This window comes from Armigeres subalbatus, chromosome 2, assembly GCF_024139115.2.
Source record: "Armigeres subalbatus isolate Guangzhou_Male chromosome 2, GZ_Asu_2, whole genome shotgun sequence".
Classification (NCBI taxonomy): Eukaryota; Metazoa; Arthropoda; class Insecta; order Diptera; family Culicidae; genus Armigeres; species Armigeres subalbatus.
The window spans coordinates 147,420,267-147,447,158 of record NC_085140.1 but is presented as its reverse complement, the minus strand read 5'-3'; the positions used below and the strand labels follow the sequence as shown (position 1 = coordinate 147,447,158).

Below are 26,892 nucleotides of genomic sequence, written 5' to 3'. Positions count from 1 at the left end.
GGCCGGCGCCGTTATTGACTTTAAATATTTGAGCTCCCGAAACGTGTACATTGAGAATGGGTAGCTAATCCCAAGCTCTATTCATTGTGTTCTCTGTACAATTTCGCAAGTTCAGTCAACCACGGAGTAGCAACTACGAATTGTGCGGTCATAATGCTCATGCTTTTGCTCAAAAAGAAAGCTTTTAAATATATCTATCAGCGGGGAAGAGCCGTTTGAATACCGTTCGGCCGAATGCCACTAAGCCGAAAGTTATTTAGCCGAAAGGGTCATTTGACCAAAAGGGTCGTTTGGGCGAATAGGTCATTTGAAAAGTGAGAAATGAGATGTGAAAAGTGAGGCCCAAAACTCCAGGGAATTCTTGGAAGACCTAGAACATGTAATAATAATATATCCATTTTGGGTCTTTGGAATGCTATGATTATGTATTGTATGTAAAAGGATCCAAAGATCAATGAATTAAGTGAAAAACTAATTTACGCAACCAATCATCAACCATGACATAGATAGACCTCAGCTTTTATCCTTTATTGCTTTGATCTAGAAGGAAAAGAAATAAATAACAAATAATTATCTGTGGTAATGGACGGACGTGATGCTACTCTTATTTGATAGTCAAACGTGTATGCACTACCTACAAAAATATACGAATCGCTAAACATAAACTTTATAGTGGGCCCTCCTTAGCCGTGCGGTAAGACGCGCGACTACAAAGCAAGACCATGCTGAGGGTGGCTGGGTTTGATTCCCGGTGCCGGTCTAGGCAATTTTCGGTTTGGAAATTATCTCGACTTCCCTGGGCATAAAAGTATCATCGTGTTAGCCTCATGATATACGAATGCAAAAATGGTAACTTGGCTTAGAAACCTCGCGGTTAATAACTGTGAAGTGCTTAATGAACACTAAGCTGCAAGGCGGCTCTGTCCCAGTGTGGGATGTAATGCCAATAAGAAGAAGAAGATAAACTTTATAGAAAACACATAAAGTTAAAAAGAAACGATACTTTTAATTGTATATTTTTTTCTGCAATTGTTTATGGCCTGTCGATATGTTTTGCTATAATTAAAGTCCACTTTTTTTATAATGCATGCATTTTAATTTTTAGAATATGTTATGTTCTTAACCCTTATGTGAGTGACGATTTTTCCCACCGTAAACGGGTGACGGGGTACCCGGGTACCCAACCGCCTTACAATGGGCATTTATGTGTCTGTGGGTGTTTGTATGTGTGTATGTTGGTGTGTATCGCTGTGTCTATGTATGCGCTTGTGTGTGAGTGTGGTTTCAGAGAACAGGTTGTATTCAGAGGCCACCGGGTGGTCCCCTGGAAGATCCGGAACACCCGTAAAAATGGTCAATTCGTAAATTCCATCGTAAAGCGACGGGATTTTTTTAGAACAATTTTCTGCCGAACCCTGAGTATGGAATCGATGCTTTGACCTACATACGGACCATTGTGTCCACTGGGTGATCCCCTGGAAGATCCGGAACATCCGTAAAAATGGTCAATTCGTAAATTCCATCGTAGAGCGACGGGATTTTTTAGGATTTGTTGTTTGCCCAACCCTGAGTATGGAATTAATGCTTCGACCTGCATACGGACCATTGTGTCCACTGGGTGGTCCCCTGGAAGATCCGGAACATCCGTAAAAATGGTCAATTCGTAAATTCCATCGTACAGCGACGGGATTTTTTTAGAACAATTTTTTGCTGAACCCTGAGTAGGAAATTGATGCTTTGACCCACTTCCGGCCTTTGTGTCCACTGGGTGGTCCCCTGGAAGATCCGGGACATCCGTAAAAATGGTCAATTCGTAAATTCCATCGTAGAGCAACAGGATTTTTTAGAAGGTTTTTTGCTGAACCCTGAGTATGGAATTAATGCTTCGACCTACATACGGACCATTGTGTCCACTGGGTGGTCCCCTGGAAGATCCGGAACATCCGTAAAAATGGTCAATTCGTAAATTCCATCGTAGAGCGACGGGATTTTTTTAGAATTATTTTTTGCCCAACCCTGAGTATGGAATTGATGCTTCGACCTACATACGGACCATTGTGTCCACTAGGTGGTCCCCTGGAAGATCCGGAACATCCGTAAAAATGATCAATTCGTAAATTACATCGTACAGCGACGGGATTTTTTTAGAACCATTTTTTGCTGAACCCTGAACAGGGAATTGATGCTTTGACCCACTTCTGGCCTTTGTGTCCACTGGGTGCTCCCCTGGAAGATCCGAACATCCGTAAAAATGGTCAATTCGTAAATTCCATCGTAGAGCGACGGGATTTTTTAGGATTTGTTGTTTGCCCAACCCTGAGTATGGAATTGATGCTTCGACCTGCATACGGACCATTGTGTCCACTGGGTGGTCCCCTGGAAGATCCGGAACATCCGTAAAAATGGACAATTCGTAAATTCCATCGTACAGCGACGGGATTTTTTAAGAACCATTTTTTGCCGAATCCTGAGTAGGGAATTGATGCTTTGACCCACTTCTGGCCTTTGTGTCCACTGGGTGCTCCCCTGGAAGATCCGAAACATCCGTAAAAATGGTCAATTCGTAAATTCCATCGTAGAGCGACGGGATTTTTTTTAGGATTTGTTGTTTGCCCAACCCTGAGTATGGAATTAATGCTTCGACCTGCATACGGACCATTGTGTCCACTGGGTGGTCCCCTGGAAGATCCGGAACATCCGTAAAAATGATCAATTCGTAAATTCCATCGTACAGCGACGGGATTTTTTTAGAACAATTTTTTTGCTGAACCCTGAGTAGGAAATTGATGCTTTGACCCACTTCCGGCCTTTGTGTCCACTGGGTGGTCCCCTGGAAGATCCGGAACTTCCGTAAAAATGGTCAATTCGTAAATTCCATCGTACAGCAACGGGATTTTTTTTATAATTATTTTTTGATGAACCCTGAGTATGGAATTGATGCTTCGACCTACATACGGACCGTTGTGTCCACTGGGTAATCCCCTGGAAGATCCGGAATATCCGTAAAAATGTTCAATTCGTAAATTCTATCGTAGAGCGACGGGTATTTTTTAGAAGGTTTTTTTGCTGACCCCTGAGTATGGAATTGATGCTTCGACCTACATACGGACCATTGTGTCCACTGGGTGGTCCCCTGGAAGATCCGGAACATCCGTAAAAATGATCAATTCGTAAATTCCATCGTACAGCGACGGGATTTTTTTAGAACAATTTTTTGCTGAACCCTGAGTAGGAAATTGATGCTTTGACCCACTTCCGGCCTTTGTGTCCACTGGGTGGTCCCCTGGAAGATCCGGAACTTCCGTAAAAATGGTCAATTCGTAAATTCCATCGTACAGCAACGGGATTTTTTTTATAATTATTTTTTGATGAACCCTGAGTATGGAATTGATGCTTCGATCTGCATACGGACCGTTGTATCCACTGGGTGATCCCCTGGAAGATCCGGAATATCCGTAAAAATGGCCAATTCGTAAATTCTATCGTAGAGCGACGGGTATTTTTTAGAAGGTTTTTTTGCTGACCCCTGAGTATGGAATTGATGCTTCGACCTACATACGGACCATTGTGTCCACTGGGTGGTCCCCTGGAAGATCCGGAACATCCGTAAAAATGGTCAATTCGTAAATTTTATCGTAGAGCGACGGGATTTTTTTAGAATTATTTTTTGCCCAACTTTGAGTATGGAATTGATGCTTCGACCTGCATACGGACCATTGTGTCCACTAGGTGGTCCCCTGGAAGATCCGGAACATCCGTAAAAATGGTCAATTCGTAAATTCCATCGTACAGCGACGGGATTTTTTTAGAACAATTTTTTGCTGAACCCTGAGTAGGAAATTGATGCTTTGACCCACTTCCGGCCTTTGTGTCCACTGGGTGGTCCCCTGGAAGATCCGGAACATCCGTAAAAATGATCAATTCGTAAATTCCATCGTAGAGCGACGGGACTTTTTTAGAAGGTTTTTTTTTGCTGAACCCTGAGTATGGAATTGATGCTTCGACCTACATACGGACCATTGTGTCCACTGGGTGGTTCCCTGGAAGATCCGGAACTTCCGTAAAAATGGTCAATCATGATGAAATTTACTAATTATCCATTTTTACGGATGTTCCGGACCTTTCTGGGGACCACTTAGTAGACACAATGGTCCGTATGTACACTGGCCGGCATAATAAAGTGCCCACTTGCCATTTTTCATACAAAATGGTCAACTTTGGAGCTCTAGATCTCGGGTTCCCGTGAACCGATTTGGCTGAAAATTTTACCAGAGCTCAGATATAACTTGAATTTTAACATATCTAAGTTTCGACCATATTGATTCACAGGTTAAAAAATTATTGCGGTATTACCAAAGTGAATTTTTTGGCAAAAATTTATTTTTAAATATCTTGAATACTATAGGTTGTAGACTGATGACATATTCAGCAAAAACGCGTATTTTGCCAATACAAAAAAGTTTGCTATATATACCTGTACACTTAGAGATGTAGTTTTCGAGGTATTTGAAAACAATTTTTGCCAAAAATTCACGTTGGTATTACCGCAATAATTTTTAACCCTGTGAGTCAATATGCTCGAAACATAGATATGTTAAAATTCAAGTTATATCTGAGCTCTGGTAAAATTTTCAGCCAAATCGGTTCACGGGAACCCAAGATCTAGAGCTCCAAAGTTGACCATTTTGTATGAAAAACGGCAAGTGGGCACTTTATTATGCCGGCCAGTGTAGGTCGAAGCATCAATTCCCTACTCAGGGTTCAGCAAAAAATTGTTCTAAAAAAAATCCCGTCGCTGTACGATGGAATTTACGAATTGACCATTTTTACGGATGTTCCGGATCTTCCAGGGGACCACCCAGTGGACACAATGGTCCACATGTGGCACAAAGAATCAATTCCATACTCACGTTTTGACAGAAAATGGTTCTCAAAAAATTGCGTCGCTTTACGATGTAATTACGAATTGAACATTTTTACGTATGTTCCATGATCCGGCAGGGGACCACCCAGTGGACATAATGGTCCGTGTTTAGGTCAAAGCATTATTTTCATACTCAGGACTCGGCAGAAAATAATTCTAAAAAAATCCCGTCGCTCTACGATGGAATTTACGAATTGACCATTTTTACGGATGTTCCGGATCATCCAGGGGACCACCCAGTGGACACAATGGTCCGTATATAGGTCGAAGCATCAATTCCATACTCAGGATTCAGCAAAAAATAATTCTAAAATAAATCCCGTCGCTGTACGATGGAATTTACGAATTGACCATTTTTACGGATGTTCCGGATCTTCCAGAAGACCACCCAGTGGACACAATGGTCCGCATGTAGCTCAAAGCATCAATTCCATACTCAGGTTTTGGCAGAAAATGGTTCTCAAAAAATTGCGTCGCTTTACGATATAATTACGAATTGAACATTTTTACGTATGTTCCGGATCATCCAGGGGACCACCCAGTGGACACAATGGTCCGTATGTAGGTCGAAGCATCAATTCCATACTCAGGGTTCAGCAAAAAAAAAACCTTCTAAAAAAGTCCCGTCGCTCTACGATGGAATTTACGAATTGACCATTTTTACGGATGTTCCGGATCTTCCAGGGGACAACCCAGTGGACACAATGGTCCGTATGTAGGTCGAAGCATCTATTCCATACTCAGGGTTCATCAAAAAAATAATTCTAAAAAAGTCCCGTCGCTGTACGATGGAATTTACGAACTGACCATTTTTACGGATGTTCCGCATCTTCCAGGGGACCACTCAGTGGACACAATGGTCCGTATGTAGGTCGAAGCATCAATTCCTTACTCAGGGTTGGGCAAAACATAATTCTAAAAAAATCCCGTCGCTCTACGATGGAATTTACGAATTGACCATTTTTACGGATGTTCCGGATCTTCCAGGGGACTACCCAGTGGACATAAAGGCCGGAAGTGGGTCAAAGCACCTACTCAGGGTTCGGCAGAAAATGGTTCTAAAAAAATCCCGTCGCTGTACGATGGAATTTACGAATTGACCATTTCTACGGATGTTCCGTATGTTCCAGGTGGCCACCCGTTGGCCTCTAAAACACACACACCTTCACAAATATGTACATGCACTTGAGCAGCCTTTGTCCCAGTGACATACGCAATGATTCATATAATCAAACATTCATATAAATATACAGTCCCTCTGTTATATGATTGGGTACCCGGGTACCCCGTCACCCGTTTAAGGGGTATAAATAGTTTTCGACCCCTAATATGCGCTCTTATTGCAACCTGGACCTCAAACTTTGCCCATCGCTTCGTCTCAACATTCTACGAGATGTCAGAAAGTTTCAAAGTATTTGAACTTATCTACAACAAGTTATTTAACTTTCAATATCAGAATGGGTACCCGGGTACCCCGTCACTCACATAAGGGTTAAATTAAAAATTTATCTTCCATATGCACCATATGGTTTCGTTTATAAATTAAATAAAACTAAAGAATAACATTCAACAAAAAAGCCGGAGTCATGATGCATATTACAAAAAAGTAACTTTTGTAAAATCGATTCTCTAAGGTGAGCCGAATATTGACATTTTCAACAGCATTTCGTTGTCAACAGTCGGAAATCAGTGCAACGAGTGTCAATTCTAATTTTCGTCAGCTCCGAATGAATGCATAATTGACGTCATTTTAATGTATTCATCGCAGCAATGCTTCCGTATCCGCATGCTACGACCGGGCAGAATCCTTTGCATCCCACTTCACTTGTTTCAACTGTCATATATGACCGATTGCATTTCGATTTTTGTTCTACGGAAGAATGAGGGTAAATGAAATAGGGGAGTCGGGGTGGCGTTTTATAAATTTAGATGGAATGCTATTCGTGATGTAAAAAAAGCAGTACACAATAAAATAGGATTAAAAGCACATGAAATAAAAAAAAACTACCTAAAGTTTTCTAAAACGTTAATTTTAACAAAAAAAAAACGATCTATTTTATTGTGTTAAAATTTATTGCCAACTTTAAATAACTTATAAAAACCGTTGGCTGAAGTTTTTTTTGAAAGAGAAATATGCTTTTATAGGCATTCATTGGAGTAAAACTGTGGTAGTGATCATAAAGCCTGTCTACGTTAAATTTCGGACACCCATCTTCCAATGCGACATTTTTTACAAATCACTGAGACAATCCATTAAGGTTCCCCCAAACACACGCGACGGGACAATTGCGACGCGATTCTATCGCTTGGCGACTGCGATTCTGTCGCCGTTGGTATGGAAGCGTAAATGAAACATTGCCTGCAGCGACCCAACGATAAAATCGCCGCGACTAGTTCTGTCTGGTCTACTTGCTAGAATTCATTTATTCATTAGCTCCTATCTTCTCTATTTATTGTCATCAACACTGCACGTACCTAGTGGAATGCAAATTCTTTTGAACAGGAAGGATTCCGTCAGCAATGCCCGTAAATACAATTCATGCGAAACGGTCAAGATTTTTCCTCGACATCCAGCGGGTCCTCTTGAGAATTGTAAATAGCAATAGTACCTAATGGAAGCATGAATATGCATGTGAATTCGCCAGATTGGATGGGGGAGCGACTGACAGTTTATACGTTTTGCCTCTGTAGCGAACAGGTACTGGGAATAGGACTGAACCGAAATGTTTCTGCTGTTGAAATTCAGTCACTTGGTGGTGATAATTTGTGACATTTATTCCATTAGCAGTTGAACATCAACGGAAAAATCATTGTTGAGAACAGGGATACTGAGTATTGGATGGGCAGTATTCGTGATGGGACATGTGGATTGGACCTTGTACACCCAAAAATCAAATCTTGCATTGAACATTTGGCGGTTTTCCCTAATTGATCAATTTTGATTGTACCTACTTGCCTCTATCAAAGATGTCCAATTGACCATGTAGGGATTGTTTACTACGGACGCATATTCGAATCCCATACGTACAAGAGAGTAATTAAGACTTCGCAAGATTATATGAATCACAAAACTTTTTCTTCTTCTGCTTTTAAACTTAGTATTAAAGCTCGGTTATTAATTGAAAGCTTTTCTATGCCCGCCATTGCATGAGTATTTATCATGGTGGAAGGTCATTGGGCATTAAGCATATGCGATATTTCGGAAAATCTCGTTTCAGGTGGTTCGAAACAAAATTCCGCCGAATTTAGCGGAATTTGAGCATGGCGAAATATCAAATATCAAATGTTGATAAGATAGCAGTATGAGATATGGATATGTTCGATATAAGAGATAAAAGATCAGACGACAATATCAATATTTTGCACTAAAATATCATAGGACGATTAAGTTATGCTATTTGTAAGAAGTGATCAATATCATGTGCCATTAGTTTGTTCTTATCCATAGCATATCTTGATATTTAAATGATATTTCGGTGCAAATTTTTGATATTGTTGCCTGTTCTTTTATCTCTTATATCAATCAAGTCCATATCATGTTTTGTTATTCTGTTCACATAAATATCATGAACAGATCAAGTCATGCTATTTATAAGAAGTAATCATGTGCTTTTGGCCTGTTCTTATCCATACAATATCTTGATATTGAAATGATATTAAGGTCCAAATTTTTGATATTTTTGCCTGTTCTTTTATCTCTTATATCAATCAATCATATCATGTTTTGTTATCCTGTTCATGGCTTCTTCCCGGGTATTGTTGCTGACGCTGTATTTATTATATGTGCATTTTCTACTTAGCATATTTTTTGCTCGGCAAGAGAGAATATGATTTCTTCTTCGCGCGTTTGATCGCTTTAAGGCAAGGAAAGGTATGATTCCTTCTTTCAAGGAATGCTTCTACATGGCAGTTATTGAAAGATGACGTGGTTCCTTTATTCAATTCAAGTATTTACTCGATTTATGGCAAGTTGAGATATGATTCCATCTTCCGAATGATAGAATTGCTTGACGGCAGAAGATCAGAGAGGATATTTGCTCGGTTTACTCCCTTTTTTCATAGAATGCATTTTTTTCCGGCAGAAGGTAAAAGAGGATATGACTCCTTCTTTCAGTTCAGGCAGGGTTCTTATATCAGAGTTCACTTACTCCGGCAGTAGATGGGAGAAATTAGCGCGGGTGTGAAAAAAATCGTTTTAAGTGCCAAACGTAAACAAACGGCTGAATCATGAAACTGGCGTATTGCAACACCTGTTTATATTCATCTTGAGTTCAGGCATTTGCTTGGTGAGCTATTATCCCTTCTTCCGAAGGATGCATTTGCCCGGCAGAAAATAGGAGAGGATAGGACTCCTTCTTTCAACTCAGGTATTTGCTCGGTTTAAGGCAAGGGGAGATATGATCCCTCTTCTAGGGATGCATTGGCTTGCCAGAAGGCAAGAGAAGATATGATTCCAACTGCATTTGCTTGGCAGAAGGCAAGAAGGCATGTAATTCCATTTTTCTGTTCAGGCATTTCTCGGTTTAATGCAAGGGCAGATATGATTCCTTCTTTCAAACAATGTATTTGACCAGACAGAAGGCAAGAGAGGATATAACTTCTTCTTTCAATTCAAACGTTTGCTCGGTTTATGGTAAAAGGAAATATGATCCCTTCTTTGAAGGGTGCATTTGCCCGGCAGAAGGTAAGAGGGGATATGGCAAAACATACTTTTGCATATACACAGTAAAGACGGATTCATAAAAAAAAATTAAAAACGATCCGTAAATAACATATGAATGTTCCATAAACCCATAAAATAGTTCAGGAGATAAGGAATAATTTTTCGATCCATAACTAAGCTAAAATTTAGCAATTAATAGAAAAATATGTTCCATTAACATGGTCAAGAAAAACAATACAATTCTTGCTATTTTCCCATGAACGTATGACAAATGATCCAAAAATCATTGGAAAATGATCCATAAAAAACTATATTTTGACCCATAAAACTTCAAATTTGCGCATATGATGATTCACAATTTTTTTGGCCAAATGATCCATAGATTTTAGAAAATGTGTGGATCAATTAATATAGTTTCATTGGCCTTCTTTCCAAGCATTATGGATCATATTATCAAAATTATGGATCATATAAACAAAATTATGGATCATATGAACAAAATTATGAATCATTTTGCTGCGTTGTACAGTGATGCGTTCAATTATCATGTATTACTCTCATGGTAAAAACAACGAAGCTCACTCAACTCTAATAACAATTGTGCCAAATAATCATTATGCCAAACGATCATTATAACAAACGGCCGCTAAGTCGAACGACCATTATGTCAAACGACCATTATGCCAAACTACTTGATGCCAAACAACATTATGCCAAAGGACTTTATGCCAAATGGGGTACAATCTTTATCTTGTGGGGCAAGTAGAAAGAATACATTATGGGTGTCGAGAAAGTTTCCAACCCGATAACATCCTACACGGTTAAACTCATCTACCCAAAATGAAGTTCAAATAACTTAAAATTAAGTTCAATTCACTTAATTTGGACCGTTGATTATTATTATTATTTATTCAGACTAAGGCCGAAGTGGCCTGTGCGGTATATAAGAGTCTTCTCCATTCGGCTCGGTCCATGGCTACTAGATCTGTTCAAATTTCAAAAAGTTTCTTAAAATCGACCGGTCAACTGGTAATCACAATTCTTATGCTAAGATAGACTTCTGGTGAAAATTACAGCTCAATTGGTTGAAATTTAGGTGTGCTTCAAATCGATTTAGTGTTTTTGGCATGATTTTGCCCCTAAGAAAATCGTAACTCTGAGTGGGATGAACGAAATTTATTGCAACAACAACTAAATGAAAGCCATACCTATCCTCGAAAACTTTGTAGAACACTGTGTTATAATCGGAACAGATCTTCTACGTGTTTCAACAGATTTTGTCCTTCGAGATACTCAAAAATCAACATTTTTCATTGATAAAAGGCCTATGAAATCTACATCCAAATATTTTTTTGGATCGAATTTGTCGGGAAATTGCAGCTACACATTCATTTTAGTATAGCACGGTATTAAATCTTAAGCGGGTATTAAATAAAAATTGTAGAAAATTGAGGAGTGGATTCACATTTTAATTTGCTTAATTGATTGCCTTTTTACAAAGATTTGCACGCTGGCAAGCATTTCCATCGAACAAGTTACCATTGCTTTTCAATGATCGTCATCGAATAGTTTTGGTTGGGACCTGAAATGTTGAGACAAAGCAATCATTGGTGACTTGGTAGATTGTCATTCAATTTTAACATCATGCTGCAACGGCAAGCGTATCTGGTGCAGTTGGTAGGGCGTTCGGCTGATAATCACAGGGTCATGAATCGAATCGCACAGAAATTAGATCTAATGGCTACACGTCGCCAGCCACGCAGTCTACGGAGGGTCCGCAAGTCATCTTCCTCCTGATCGATCCACCTTGCCCGCTGCGCACCTCGCCTTCTTGTGCCCGTCGGATCGTTGTCGAGAACCATTTTCACCGGGTTACTGTCCGACATTCTGGCTACGTACCCGGCCCACCGCAGTCGTCCGATTTTCGCGGTGTGAACGATGGATGGTTCTCCTAACAGCTGATGCAACTCGTGGTTCATTCGCCTCCTCCACGTACCGTCCGCCATCTGCACCCCACCATAGATAGTACGCAGCACTTTCCTTTCGAAAACTCCGAGTGCGCGTTGGTCCTCCACGAGCATCGTCCAGGTCTCGTGTCCGTAGAGAAATACCGGTCTAATGAGCGTTTTGTAGATTGTTTGGTACGGCGGCGAACTCTATTCGATCGGAGCGTCTTGCGGAGTCCAAAGCATGTACGATTTCCAGCCACTATACGTCTCCGAATTTCTCTGCTGGTATCATTTTCGGCAGTCACCAGTGAGCCCAAGTACACAAATTCTTCTACCACCTCGATTTCGTCACCACCGATGCCAACTCGCGGTGGGTGGCTCACATTGTCTTCTCTTGGACCTCTTCCTATCATGTACTTCGTCTTCGACGTGTTGATGACTAGTCCGATCCGCTTGGCTTCCTTCTTCAGTCTGATGTAGGCTTCCTCCATCTTCTCAAAGTTACGTGCCATAATATCTATGTCGTCGGCGAAGCCAAATAGCTGGACGGACTTATTGAAAATTGTACCACTCGTGTTAATCCCTGCTCTTCGTATTACCCCTTCCAAAGCGATGTTGAATAGCAGACACGAAAGACCATCACCTTGCCGTAACCCTCTGCGTGTTTCGAAGGGACTCGAGAATGCCCCTGAAACTTGAACTACGCACATCACCCGATCCATCGTCGCTTTGATCAACCGTGTCAGTTTATCCGGAAATCCGTTTTCGTGCATTAGCTGCCATAGCTGGTCCCGATCGATTGTATCATATGCGGCTTTGAAGTCGACGAATAGATGATGTGTGGGCACGTTGTATTCGCGGCACTTCTGCAGTACTTGGCGAATGGCGAACACCTGGTCCGTGGTGGAGCGTTCGCCCATAAATCCCGCCTGGTACTGCCCCACGAACTCCCTTGCAATTGGTGCTAGTCGACGGCATAAAATTTGGGAGAGTACCTTGTAGGCGGCGTTCAGCAATGTGATTGCGCGGTAGTTGCTACAATCCAGCTTATCGCCCTTTTTGTAGATGAAACACACGACACCTTCCATCCACTCCTGCGGCAAAACTTCCTCCTCCCAAATCTTGGTAATGACCCAGTGCAGCGCTCTAGCCAGTGCCTCACCACCGTGTTTAAATAGCTCTGCTGGTAGTTGGTCAACCCCAGGGACTTTTCTGTTGTACAGCCGGCCAGTCTCCTCCTGGATTTCCTGGAGATCCGGGGCCGGTAGAATTATGTCCTGCACGCGTTCTCCCAGGTCCATCACCATATCGCCATCTTCGTCTGCCACATCGCCATTCAGGTGCTCTTCGTAGTGCTGCCGCCACCTTTGGATCACATCACGCTCGTTTGTAATGAGGTTCCCGTTTATGTCCTTACACATATCAGGCTGTGGCACGTGGCCCTTACGTGAACGGTTCAACGTCTCATAAAACTTTCGTGTGTTATTAGTGCGGTACAGTTCCTCCGTCTCTTCACGGTCTCGATCTTCCTGCTGACGCTTTTTCCTCCGGAAAATCGAGTTTTGTCTGTTCCGCGCCTGTGCCTCGTTCGCCCTCGTGCGATGTTGCAGCAATCTCGCCCATGCTGCATTCTTCTCTTCAACTAACTGCTCACATTTTCCGTCATTCCAGTCGTTTCTCTGATCCGTGGGCACCGTGCCAAGTGCAGCGGTTGCGGTGCTACCAATGGCGGATCGAATATCTCTCCAGCCCTCTTCAAGAGACGCTGCGCCTAGCTGCTCTTCCGTTGGGAGTGCCACTTCCAGCTGCTGCGCGTATTCTTGGGCTAGTCTACCGTCTTGTAGCCGCCCAATATTAAGCCGCGGCGTCCGACTTCGACGCGTGTTGTACACCGTCGAGAGTTTTGAGCGCAGGCATGCTGCAACGAGGTAGTGGTCGGATTCAATGTTCGCACTGCGGTAAGTGCGGACGTTCGTGATGTCGGAGAAGAATTTACCGTCGATTAGAACGTGGTCGATTTGGTTTTCCGTTTCTTGGTTAGGTGATCTCCATGTGGCCTTGTGGATATTTTTGCGGGGAAAGAAGGTGCTTCGGACTACCATTCCACGGGAGGCTGCGAAGTTTATGCATCGTTGGCCGTTGTCATTCGATACGGTGTGCAGACTATCCGGTCCGATGACCGGTCTATACATTTCCTCCCTTCCTACCTGCGCGTTCATGTCACCGATGACGATTTTGACGTCCCGCAGTGGGCATCCATCGTATGTCTGCTCCAGCTGTGCATAGAACGCTTCTTTCTCGTCGTCGGATCTCCCTTCGTGTGGGCAGTGCACGTTGATGATGCTTTAGTTGAAGAAACGGCCTTTAATCCTCAGCTTGCACATCCTTGCGTTGATTGGCTGCCACCCAATCACGCGTCGCATTATCTCTTATATTGTTCGTAATTATTGGTTTTCCAGGCTGGGCCTGCGCAAACCTCCTGTCTCGCCGGAGGGCCGTCGTGTCAGGTCTGTTTAGTGTCCCACCTAACACCAGGACTTGGGCTTGTGCGCTTTGAGCGGCACACGGTCGCTTTGGCTTAACAGGGCCCACTGTCAAACCCCACCACATCCTAGGCAGGCACCACAACTCGCAGATGACCTGGGGAGGGATCGTCAAGCCCTTGGACATAGTCCCTGCTGTCCCTGCTGGACCGTTGATGGAGGAAGCCAATTTTGAGTTGGATGGCCCAACTCGGATTTGAGTTGTTTCCGTTTGATCCCGTGTGAAAAAGTACCTAAAGATTAGGTTGTTTCCACATAATGTTTAGTTCAAATAGGTTTAAACAACTTAAATTTGAGTTCAACCCCTTTAATCTAGCGTTGGCTTCCCCCACCGAACTGCTATCTTTGGATGATTTTCTTTCTCTGTTTTTGACATCAAATGATGGAATAAAAGAGATGCCAGACCGAAAACAACTCAAAATTTGGGTTGTTTGATCTACCCGTGTAGACCAGACCGAGAATCGAACTCGCCATCTCCGGATTGGTAATCCTACGCCTTTGCTCGCAAGGCTACTCAATAATAATAACTTACAACCCTTTTATTTTCTTATTTTCGTCGATATTTTTGGCAATATAGACTGTTGTTTGGCTAGCCCGTAAAAGCTTCTCTTACATAAAAATTTCATTTTTTTCAATGGCTCTACATTCCAACTGGAGCTTGACCTGCTTTTATAACTATTTTGTTCTATTTTTCTACAGTTATAATTGAATTGCTTTCTTTGCCTGGCATTGCACAATGGCCGGATTCGTCAGCTCGAAAACGTGCTGTTTTCGATAATGTTGAGCCTTTTACAATAATGGTTCAGTTAGTTTGCTTTCTTTATCATATTTCAAATATTTTTTTTTAGTGTGTTAGATAATGACGATGAAAGGAATTCATGTCGTTTTGTTTCAAAACACATTTTTTTTCTGATTTTTTGGAAAACATTTAAAAAATGGGCAACTGTAGTTTTCTCAATGAATATTATAATAAATATAATTAAAAAATGACACGAATGTCATCGAAGTGATAAAGTGTCTTCAATAAACTAAACTAAACTAAACTATAATTAAAAAATGCATTAAAATTTAAAAAATCTCCCATAGTACACAATGGAAGAAGATCATTTGAAATGAGAGAAATGAACGACGATGTATTTTGATGATGATATTTAAAGAAAAATTTCACGGTTCAGAAAAATGTCTCCAAGTATTGGACACTATTCCAAGTTGTAGACATTAAAATGTGTTAGTACATGATTTCCCAAACTGTGGGTCCCGACCCTGAGAGGGGTCGCGAGCGGATTGTTGGCGGGTCGCGCTGAACAAATATTAATTGCAGCTCGAATGCCGAACCTTTTGATCATTTTTAAGGAACATTATTTCAAGTTCAAACCGCATTTTATCTTAAAAATCCATCACCACGCTATTTTATTTAAACATTTATGCCTAAAAGCTGTCCCCTTAATGAAGTAAAATAAAAACGCCAACATTTTGACAAACAATACCATGTTCGTTATTTCTTGCATTTGTACATGTGAATATTTTTTATGTGGAAGAAGCCGAAACAGATGACATTCTGATTCAATTAATGCTTAATACTATTTGGTAAAATGCATTTTTTCATAGGTGGGTCGCGAGACATATAGAATTTTGCTAGGTGGGTCGCATACCCAAAGGTTTGGGAACCTCTGTGTTAGTATACTCATTTTACTCTTCAGTTGAATTATTTACATCCTACTCCAAATTCTCAGCTTTTTAAATGAAATCTTCAATTTTTGTTTATGCTGATTTATGTGGTTTCCTGATACCTAAACAAAAAGAAACAATTGAATTGAAGAAAGTTTATCAAAACAGGTGTGAAGAATACTATTTGTCACATGAAAAAACTAACCGTCCGGACCCGGGGGAGAGCTACCGGATACAGAAATTTATTTTGCACCACAATTACATTGCATATCTAACAAATAATGATCGTTATGTAAAATATGACTAATATTGACAATCTCCACATAATCAGAATGCATTCAATTAATTTTCATATTGTCAATTCAAACTTTCTGAAGTTCAAACATGAACAATCTTGGATTTTTTCAATTTAAAATTTTGTACAATGTTTGCAACATAAGGATTTGCTATTCCTTGAAGGTAGAGGACTTTTCAATAGCTTTTATTTGAACTACATAATATGGTGGAGGAACCTCTGCAAGTGTCATTTTGAGAAGTGTCCAGTATCGGAAGGTGGACACCTTCCTCGGCGCTGGACGATCTCCCCATAATAGAACAGTGTCGATTATGCTCGGTTGGAACAAGTGTGCCTTTATATTCGTGAAAACTAAAAAAAGATCTGTCTTGATTCGGCCCGTTTAAAGTAGACTGTGCGTGATTTGAAGTGTTGTGACGTCCCAAGACCGATGGGTTTCCTAGATCCGTATCTGGGTAATAGGTACACCTTGAGTCACATTGAATCATCATAAATAGTACATTTCATGACACAACTATATATACAGAGCTATTAACTACAAAATAATAAACCCAGAATAATCCACCTAGCGGTGATGGTGCCTTTTTCGTGTATTATAAAATGTAACAAGAAAAGCACATAAGAGAGGTCAAAATTGAACATCAGGGAGATAGGTTCAATTATTTCCATCAATTCACATTTATTTGCGTTCATTTGAATCCATTGCAGCAGTTTTTGAAAAAAATGTTTTTTTTTCGATTTTGATTTTTTTCCAAGGGGTGGATTACGTATACTTAGTATACGCGAAAGGCAAAATGATGGTACAGCACTGATATACCAATTTTAAAAAGGTCTACAGTGTCAACAAAAAATATTTGTCTATCTGCAAAAAATAAGGTATGCTACAATCCAACACGATCCATTGCGCTTATTATTCTACTTCTTAGAAGAATCTTAGAAAACGCAAAGATTCTGCATCATTTATTTTGAGCGACGCGGAACGCAAAGTCTGGCAGAATCAAAGTTGAAGAATTAAATTCATAGAAATTGCTTCATCAAACGCAATTCCTCCTAACCAAATTGTTGGCTACGCCACTGATTATAGCAATAAGTTTCCTTGATACCCTAATCTTTAAAGCATATCTAACTCACCAATTGACAGTTGTTTATATAAACCTGATATTATTGGTATCATAGGCAGAAAGTTTCAGAAGTATAAAGGAACTTTCCACGCCAGAAAAAAAGATTAGTTGTAACGTAGAGCAAATAAACAAAATAATCAATCATTCCTGAAGCATTGAATACTAACGTCCTTTCTGAGCAAGTCTTTTCTTTCCCGAATCATGTGTGGATGAACCGATCCTTTATTGGGCTGGTCATCGTTAGACTTTATCGATTTTTGCCGGATATAGTGCCAAGCGTTCCCCAACATCCCACGTAATCTGTAGACTTCTCCTCTTACAAGAAAATTTAGGATCAAAGTGAAGCGGTTTTTTTGATAAGCAGAAACCGTTTTCTGCAGCATCAGTTCTGCGGGGTGGATATGATGGAATATTTTCAGCATGTACATTTGTTTTCCTGGAAAAATCAGTAGCAGTGGCAAAGTTGAGAGTGCTTCCAAGAGTTTGTAATGTTGACCGTCATCTTACCTGCTGTTTCCACTTTTATTTTTGTTGCTTTTTTTCCTCGGACGCACGATATGATTTTCCATCCATGATCGAAGTTTGGAGCCGAACATTTTCCGCTTCGCAGAAACGATTTATTTTCGGGTTCCCTGTCTTGTGAGAAATACACTTCACTGGAAATTTCACTTATTGCCCCTTTTCACTGGTTACACACAATTTGAATTATGCTGCTCTTACAAAATATTAAGCTGTAACAAAACGGTATCAGCTTAGCAAATTTGTTTTTTGCTCGCTTTCACTTTCGTCTCTATTTGTTGGTGCGTTGTCCCAAATTATTTCCGCAGCAAGTTCATAGGCCGAAAAAAATCCTCCCAAGATTCCTTCTATGTTCTTCAATATTCGTCCACGATTCAACAGATCACCCCAAAAGTCGCCCCAAAGTGAAATATTATGCGTCCCGTTCCACAATAGTAAGGTTTCGTCAACGGAAATCCGCACGATGCTGTTAAGATAACCGCCGGGGTAAAAAAACGCCACAGAGTTTGGGAAATGAAAATAGAAAACAGCTCAGGGAGCGAAGGTTATTGTCCCGAAATGATTTACTGGAACGTGAGAAATTTTCTTTGACACAGGACTTAGTAAGTAGGGCACTGGGCACAGATATAACAGACGTGCGCTCGGTTGACTGAAATAATTTCCTCAAAGTGTCTTCCGCAGAGCTCCCGGTTTCAGTTGAGTAAGCATCTGTAACGATAGAAGAAAGAGAATGGAGATGATATGAATAAAGTTTTTCTGTCAGCGGTTCCTTCATTATCAGCGATGGAATTTTTCATTTGCAATAAATCAAAAAGCATTCGCAGCAGAAGTGAAACTTATGTGTAATGAATGAAACCATGCCTGGAACTAGCTTAAAGTGATGACGGTCTGGTGTCATTCATTGTTAATTGAATGGAAAGCAACATTTTGGCAAATGCGATAAAGAGGGTAATAAATTTATAGTTTTCTGTGGAATCACGATTTATATAGATCCGTTCATATCTGTATCAAAAGATTTTGCAAAAATAAAATATTTGTATAACAAAAAGAAATTATAGTTAGAATAATTATAGTTGCATTTGAAACTTATTTATATCCACAATGCCGAAAAACGATTTTGCAAAAAGCCGTTGAATAATTGCAAAATGTTGGTCTTACATACCATCCTATCCGTGTTTTTTTTTTGTTTCTCCTTCTAACCTACGCAATTACAGACGAAGTTTCGCTACTGACTAATCAAACACAATAAATGTGGGAAACCGCTGAAAAGCATTTATCTCAAAAGAGTCAGAGGCTTTTTTGCTATCAACGAATTGATATGTAGAAGTTGACTATACTATACCAAAATGCAGACAACGTTGATTTTTTGAAACAAGAAAATTGAATCCTTGTGCATTGATACTTTTTGTATCTTTATTATACATTTTTTAGCAGTCCATAATAATCCACATCGATATGAACATCACCTTTATTCCCGGAGAGAAGGTATTTGTTATAAAAGCAAAACATAAAGCATTTAAATTAATAATGATGCCTCATTTTTACTTCAACTGCCAATTCATTTAGCTGACCCTGCCCTTTCAACCGAATCCCGGTCATATTTCTTTTTTACTCAGCTATTTAAGTTAGAACTTTTTACCCTCGCCTGGGGCAAATGCGTTTGAATTGCTCCGAAAATGGAACCCAAAACGTAGGTACCGGAGGAAAAATTAAATTGTTTCTTGGTCTAGATAGATATTAGGCACTGTTCGTTTAGCAAATATTACGTTGGTGATGCCATGGCACCGTTGCGTCGTTGGACTCCGCGTCCATTCGATGGGTGGTAGAAGGTTCGTTCGGCCGTGGGCGAATAATTCCATTGGGGATCGTTGTTGTCTCATTGCTCCCACTGGTGATTGTGGCAATGAAGATGGGAGCATATCAGATAAGAGTTATTATCACTCATTTTCTCCCCAATTTTAAATTCAATTTATGAATACTCAGAGGGATGCGTAGAATATGGTCTCATGAAGGTGCGATGGATAAACGGAGCTATCGCGAGTACAGCAGTTCTGTTTTGCGTGGATTATCATGGGACACATTACGCGAACTCGTGCCACATCGTTAATTGAAAGCTTTTCTATGCCCGCCATTGCTTGAGTATGTATCTTGTGTGGTAAATACAATGGATACACTATGCCCAGGGTGTCAAGAAAGTTTCTAACCTTCAAAACATTCTAGACCGGACCGAGAATGAAACTCGCCATCTCTGACTTGGGAATCCTACCACTTCGCTTGCAAGGCTACTGGAGACCGTAAATCAAATTACTATTGGGCTTTAATACTATGCTTTTTATACCTCGGAATGTCGCAACAATTCTGCTCGAGAATTTCTCAAATCGTAAATTAAACCAAAAATAGATTTGAAGTAGTATTCTCGCCGCTATGCAACAAAGGCCAAAAAACAAACCTGTTCAAAAATGCCAAATTCATCCAATCCTAACTACACTTTTCATCAAGTTCAGGTTTTGAAGAATTTTGCTTAAACAGCCCTTGTGAATGGAAACTCCTATCGTGTGAACCTAGACGAACAAGAATCATAAAAGAACATCGTTAGTTAAATTGGCGGAAAAGCATGAAAACTCCAACAACAATCAAAGTTTTCTCGTCGTGCTAATGACTTCCGCAATGTAGTCGAGTTGATATTTCTTCTCCTCTCTATGCAGTTCCCTTGCGAGCAGGGGAGGGGGTAGTTGCGTTGATCATGCTTCTTCCTGGTTGGAGTGTAATTACGTAAATTGATATGAATTGTTGATAAATTCGTTCAATAGGTTTTTTGATACAAAGGAAATGACGGCTTAGGCAGATTTGGATCTATTATTGTTAGGGACGTTATCAACTGCAGGTATCTATTGAGAATCTATCGAGAATCTTCAAATGCTTATCAAATCCTCAGAAAACGAAATCCATAAATGGCATAACTCATAAATCATTATAAAACCATCATCAGTTCATTCTACAGGAATCCAACACATCTCTTAGAATCGTAGAGTGTCCCTCCAACATATTTCAAACCCTTTGCCATCTTTAAAACTTTCTTTGGGTCTTCGAAATAAAGGAATGTTCATGATCCCAGGTTTTTTTTTTTGGGGAAAATTAGGGCATTTTGGAGCACTATGATATCTTCGCAATTATAACAAACATTTTGGCTGAGGACATATTTAGGAGAGTACCACGATGACAGCCAGAATGGCACTTGTCCGCTAACGGGTCTTCACCTACCCTTTTCCACGTCTCTCCCATCAACATTCGAATGCTAAGAATAGCGTCGGACAAATTTCAATATTCAAATTACTAACCTGTTCATCGCTTATGAATTTACTTTTCATCATAATGAACACATTTCTTCAATGAATCCTGTGTAGCTCGGTTCAAAGCAGTTAAGCAGCAGTTACGTGCCAATTTAATATCCCCCTCCATTATCACTGCGCAACTAAATACAAGTTTTCTAACACCATTCCGCACAGGATAAACCGAAAACGTTGATGGGATACTTATCAAATTTCATTTTATTTAATTAGTCTCTAGTTTTCTATATAATAAAAATGAGTTGAGATTTCCTTCCTGACGATTTAACTCGCGAACGGGTTGACCGATTTGCGAGATTTTTCCCTAATCGATTCGTTTTGGGATCCGCAAGGTTTGTATATAAAAAGTTGGTGAATTTAACGGGGAAATGTGAAAAAATCATTTGAAAACAATTTTGGATCAGCTTTTAAGGAAAACAAAACAAATGCACGGAAATTGATCTAGAGTGCGGTGCAAATAGTTCATTGTGACATTTGCAACACCCGGGCAAAGCTGGGTTTCTTTCGCTAGTCTGAAATAAAAACTTAATATTATTCGCAATTCTTGCCCGAAAAAAATACTGAAAAATTGATCGTGGGGTGAATGTAAACGCCGGCACCGATACACATATAGCTGGCGTATTTTGTAACGCTGCATAATCGTCAGTCTTGGGCGATGTTCCTCCAGTTTCCCCGAACGGCGGCGTGCAGCCAGCGTATTCGTGGCCTTCCATGAAGTCGCCGGCCCCTATCTGGTTCTCTGTTGAACATTGTTTTCGCTATTCTTTCTTCCGACATTCGCACTAAGTGACCAGCTCACTGGAATCTGCCGTATTTTATACGATTCACAATATTTTCTTCTTTGTATACCTGATACACCTCACGACTGATGCGTCTGCGCCATACACCATTTCCTAGTTTCCCTCCGAGTATTGTACGCAGCACTTTTCGCTCGAAAACCCCAAAAGCTCTCCGGTCAGTCCGGTCCCCTCTTTTAACGTCCATGCTTCATGTCCATAAAGGGCCACTGGTAGAATCAGAGTTTTATATAGGGGGCCATCAACAAAGTACGTTACGCCTCTTTCGTGGGGCGGGGAGGGGGTTTCTGCGCAGTGTGACGATCCATACAAAAATTTTAGGGATTTGTTACAAAAAACGAGACAAAGGGTGGAGGGGGTAATCAAAATCGTTAATCGTACTTTGTGAATCTTCCCTAAAGCAAATTTCGTTTCCGTTCGTTGTTGCGGGGCCTAAGCTGGTTACGTAATCCGTAAAAGGTCCAATTCGCAGCAGAAATACGCCTTTTCACTTCACGGGAAACGTCATTGTCACATGTCACAAGCGTTCAAAGGTAAACAAATGCTTCAACAACTTCAAACACATCCCCATCAAGTACTACCTCTGCACCAACACCACTAGGTCTTAGGCCTACCCTCGCCGTCTCCCTCTTCAGTGGGACAAAAGCCTCCACTACTGCTCTGCGATCGATTCCAATAAGTTCGATGTCGTCCGCAAAGCCCAGGAGCATATGCGACCGTTTGATGATAGTGCCGTTCCTCAGCACGCCAGATCTTCTAATAGCGCCCTCGAGTGTAATTTTAAACAATAAATTCGAAAGTGCATCACTCGGCTTCAATCCGTCTACGGTCACAAACAAGGTTGACACTTCGTCTGCAATCCGAATGCTTGATTTCGAGCCATCCAGCGTTGCACGTATCAATTTAATCAGTTTAGCCGGAAAACCATGTTCGGAAATTATCTGCCACAGCTCATTTCTTTTCACTGAATCGTACGCTGCTTTGCAATCAATGAACAGATGGTGAGTCTGCTCGTTGTACTCCCGGAATTTGTCAAGGATCATCCGCAGGCTAAACATCTGATCCGTCGTTGATCGGCCCTCACGAAAACCTGCCTAGTATTCGCCGACGAAGAATTCCTCGAGCCGTCTCAGTCTGTTAAACAGGATAAGCGACAGGATTTTGTACGCCGAGTTCTATAACTCCTTTGTACGGTTCCATAACTCCAAACGTTAGTTAAGAAACTCCCAGGGTTGTTACATGCGATTTACTCAATCAGCTATAGAAAGCTCTTCAGCAAAACAAACAGCATGATCATGAATGAGTGACAAAAGAGGTACATTAGATGATATGCAACGAAATGAAAGAAACTTTAGCAAACTTGATACTCGATCAAATAGTGAAAACAGTGTTATGAACTAGAATAAAATTTTGTACACATACCGAATTTATTCACCTTTAGTGCCTAATTTGATTGCTAGTTCCGTGATCACGATTCCTCTTTCTCTACGACCTCTTCTGACCTATTTAGCATGATATTTATCAAAAAACAAAAACAAAACCAGCGCGACTTACGGTTGTTGATGGGGTGTGGGCTGACTCACGATGATGGGGAACCACTGCATGGAACGGTATAGTAATTGTACTCGCTCGTCAGCGGTCTGCTGGTTGGCGAATCTGTTACGGTTCCTGGAATGTCCGGCAGACGTAGGGTCAGCGACGGGCCAATGGATTATTCAAAAATGGTGATCGTGTGATGGGTTCGACGATGCCGGTACTCAGACGATGGGGTCCAGTGGACCCGGTCCACAAAGTCGGCGATCGGATAATGGGTTCAACGATGCCGGTACTTGGACAATGGGGTTCACAATGGCGGCGATCAGATACTGGTGTTCTTTCGCCTTCTATTGTTGCCAATTTTGAGGTTAGATTCCTCCGTGGTTGGTATCAACGTCCCGGATACGACACTTCGTGCGAATTGGATCCCCCTGCTGCGAATAACTCCAACGGAGAAATCACAGGGCTGGATTCTGGCTCAGGGATATACGATACACCCGAATTGGGCTCTCGGAAGTTGGAAAATCTATCGTTCGAAGGGCCTCCGGTTTAGCTTAAAGGACGGAAAAAGGCCCACTAGGCCTATCTAGGCTGGAATTAATCACTTGGCATCATTATTTTTCCCTATTTTCCCGTTATCAATTCAGTAGTAACCGTAAATTACCCTTTTTTCCACAAACTCGTCCCAGCAAACACAAGATCGTATAACATAGCGAATAAGTGTACAAAGTGGAGGCCATATACGCACATTTTGCATGCAGTCAAATGGAGGAATGCGCCTATATCGCCTCCACCATGTACACTTATTCGCTAGCATATGCGATTTTGAGTTGACTGGGGTTCCACGATCCACGTGGAATCTATTCCGTTCACCTGCCACACAGCACCTTACATTTATCACAATAATTTTTAGGATATCGTTTAATAACACAACTAACATCTCTTTTTATCTTCTATTAATTTTTACTAACACTTAACTTTTATTATTTATTATCTTCTAACTTTTAAGGACCAACTATTAACACTAAAAGATAATAAAAAGAATTACTTAAGTTTCCAACATATTAGAATTGTAAAATCTCTAACACTCGAATTTTAACGCCCCGCGCACGGCTATTTCAGTATCGCTTGAAGTCATCGGATCCCTGATTTTTTAATCTGACAAGCCCTCTTTAGACCAATCTAATAACTATGGCGAATCACCTTAAGAAAATTCTCTGGTACTGTTGACCTTAAAGATTGCTTCGAAAATGAACTATCTGTTCTCAAAACTAGATGGCAGCACTTGCTCATCAGGTGCATATAAAGGAATAAGCCCATTATTGTGCATTTGGTGAAGCCAATGCTATTTCATTGAAACCATCGGCTACAGTTCAGAATGGTGATCCCTCTGTAATTGGTACACTCCTGGGAGGGAGAAACAGATTCAAAAAATGTGTGTGTCAAGCCGAGCCGAAATCTAGCTGTCATGACATGTCAGTGTGAGCCGAGAATAAAACTCTCGTCAAGAAAATTTTCCAAGGCGCTATAACAACAATAACACACAAAACAAAATTGGGTCTTTTCAGGTGGCGCCTACGTTGATTGTTTCTTCTTGTTGAAAATTTGCTTGTAGCCTGACGACAGTATTTATTTATTTGATGTGTAGTATCGAGAGCTCCCTCCCAGGTACACTCTAGTCTGTGCCCTTTCGTATAGATTAAGCATATGAGGTTATCCAACCGGCAGGCAGTTCTTCATCCTCCCATATTTTCTGGATAATGTGGTGGATTGATTAATGCATCTTCTCACTTCCGTGTTTGAGAAGCTCGACCGGGATCTCGTCCTTCGCAGCAGCTTTACTGTTTTTCAGCTCGTTTAGATCCTTCTTTACCTCGTCCAGCGTTGGTGGTTCCACAGCTTGAGCGTCACCGACTATGTCCATCCTGCTCCTTAATACACCTTCATTTTTTCCGTTCAACAAATCTTCGGAGTGCTCCTCCCACATGGCTGCCACCATAGTCTTGGGTGTCAGTAAATTCCCCTCTCGGTTATTGCACATGGCGGGTACTGGCGCAGTCTTATGCCCCGCGCCGTTTCTATCCATGTTCTCCTGCGCTCCTGGTCACCTCCTAGTCACAGCTTCGTTGATATTTTCCCACAATTTGTTAACGTCGCCAGATCCGGTGGCATCTCCTATCCGCTCGACCAGCTTCTGGTGGTACTGTTCAGCAACTCTTTCAAATGACAGCGTTAGATATTGAAACGCAACGTTCTGTTGTTTCGTGAATTCGTGACGCTGCAAAGTTGCGCCCGAATTTTTGCAGCTACAAGGTAGTGATCCGAGTCAATGTTCGGGCCTCTGAAGGATTTTACATCTATAACATCCGAGAAATGTCGTTCGTCGATCAGCACGTGGTCTATCTGTGAGCAAGTGTCTCCACCCGGATGTTGCCAGGTGTGTTTGTGGAAACGTAAGAAACGTGCGAATTAGATACTGATTATTGCCATCCCTCTAGCAGCAGCAAAGGTTACAAGCCGCAGACCATTATCGTTGGTAGCGGAATGAAGGCTTTCCGTACCAATGACAGGGCGAAAGAAACTTTTTTTTCCGATCTGCGCATTTGCACTCCGATGACCAGAGTGTAAAATAATCGAATTTTTTTGGTGAAGACCACCTTTCTTCACTTGTCAGCTCAATTTCAGGCACATTCATTTTCGGCTCTGGACTGTCAATATTCAGTTGAATATTAGTCATTGAATATTTATGCACATTCTACAAATCGATAAATTATCTGAAATCTGAACACGTTGTTATTGAGTATAGTAATTTATCACACAGAACTGAATCCGATTTGCATCCGCGAGGCCCTTTCAACGGTAAACATCAATATAAACAATGCTAATTTTGTTTTTTCTGCACATAGTAAGCAGTGCAGACTAAGCACACTCAGTGACAGTCGAATGAATGAGTTGGTGGAGCAGTCGTTTGACTATGTCATTCTATGTTTTGCGATGTTTGTCAAAATTCGGACTGAAGTTGCTTCATGAAGATGAATATTTTATGCTCTGCCGATGACAATCTTAACATCGTGTGTTGGGCACTCTCCATAGGCCTTATCAAGGCGAGAGCTCATCCTTCACGTCATCAGGCTTGTCGTTCGTTGGGGCATAGATGTTGATCAGGCTACATTTGAAGATTTTGCTCTTCATTCTCAACACGCAAATGCGGTCGCTTATCGGCCTCCACCGGATAATACGCTTCATCTGCTTCCTGATCACCATGAAGCCAACTCGTTTTGCTCTATCACCGCTGCTATAGTAGATGTGGTACTATAATGAAGTGTTTGCTATGGGATCCACCGCCTGGAATTCACGTTCTCCAGTTTTGGGCCACCGTATCTCCTGGATTGCTGCCACACTTACGCCAGCCTTCTGTAGCTCACGAGCCAGGAGCCCAACACGTGTGGTTCATTCAAAGTTCTCACGTTCCAAGATCCGACTTTCCAATCGTTGTTTTATATTCGTTGCCGGGTATGTTGCCGTTGAAT

The 26,892-nt window shown here is 41.2% G+C and overlaps 1 protein-coding gene across 5 annotated transcripts in view; it reads right to left on the bottom strand.

Moving 5' to 3' along the window:
• Positions 1-26,892, bottom strand: part of LOC134210979 (uncharacterized) — a 331,489-nt gene that overhangs the window by 139,917 nt on the left and 164,680 nt on the right. For 2 of the 5 annotated variants that reach the window (XM_062687456.1, XM_062687455.1), the window contains one exon: positions 17,671-18,390. In XM_062687456.1, coding sequence (XP_062543440.1) covers positions 17,671-17,759 — 89 coding nt within the window. In that variant the 5' untranslated portion in view covers positions 17,760-18,390. The remainder of the gene's footprint in view (positions 1-17,670; positions 18,391-26,892) is intronic. The other 3 variants (XM_062687457.1, XM_062687458.1, XM_062687459.1) reach the window with 2 other exon arrangements.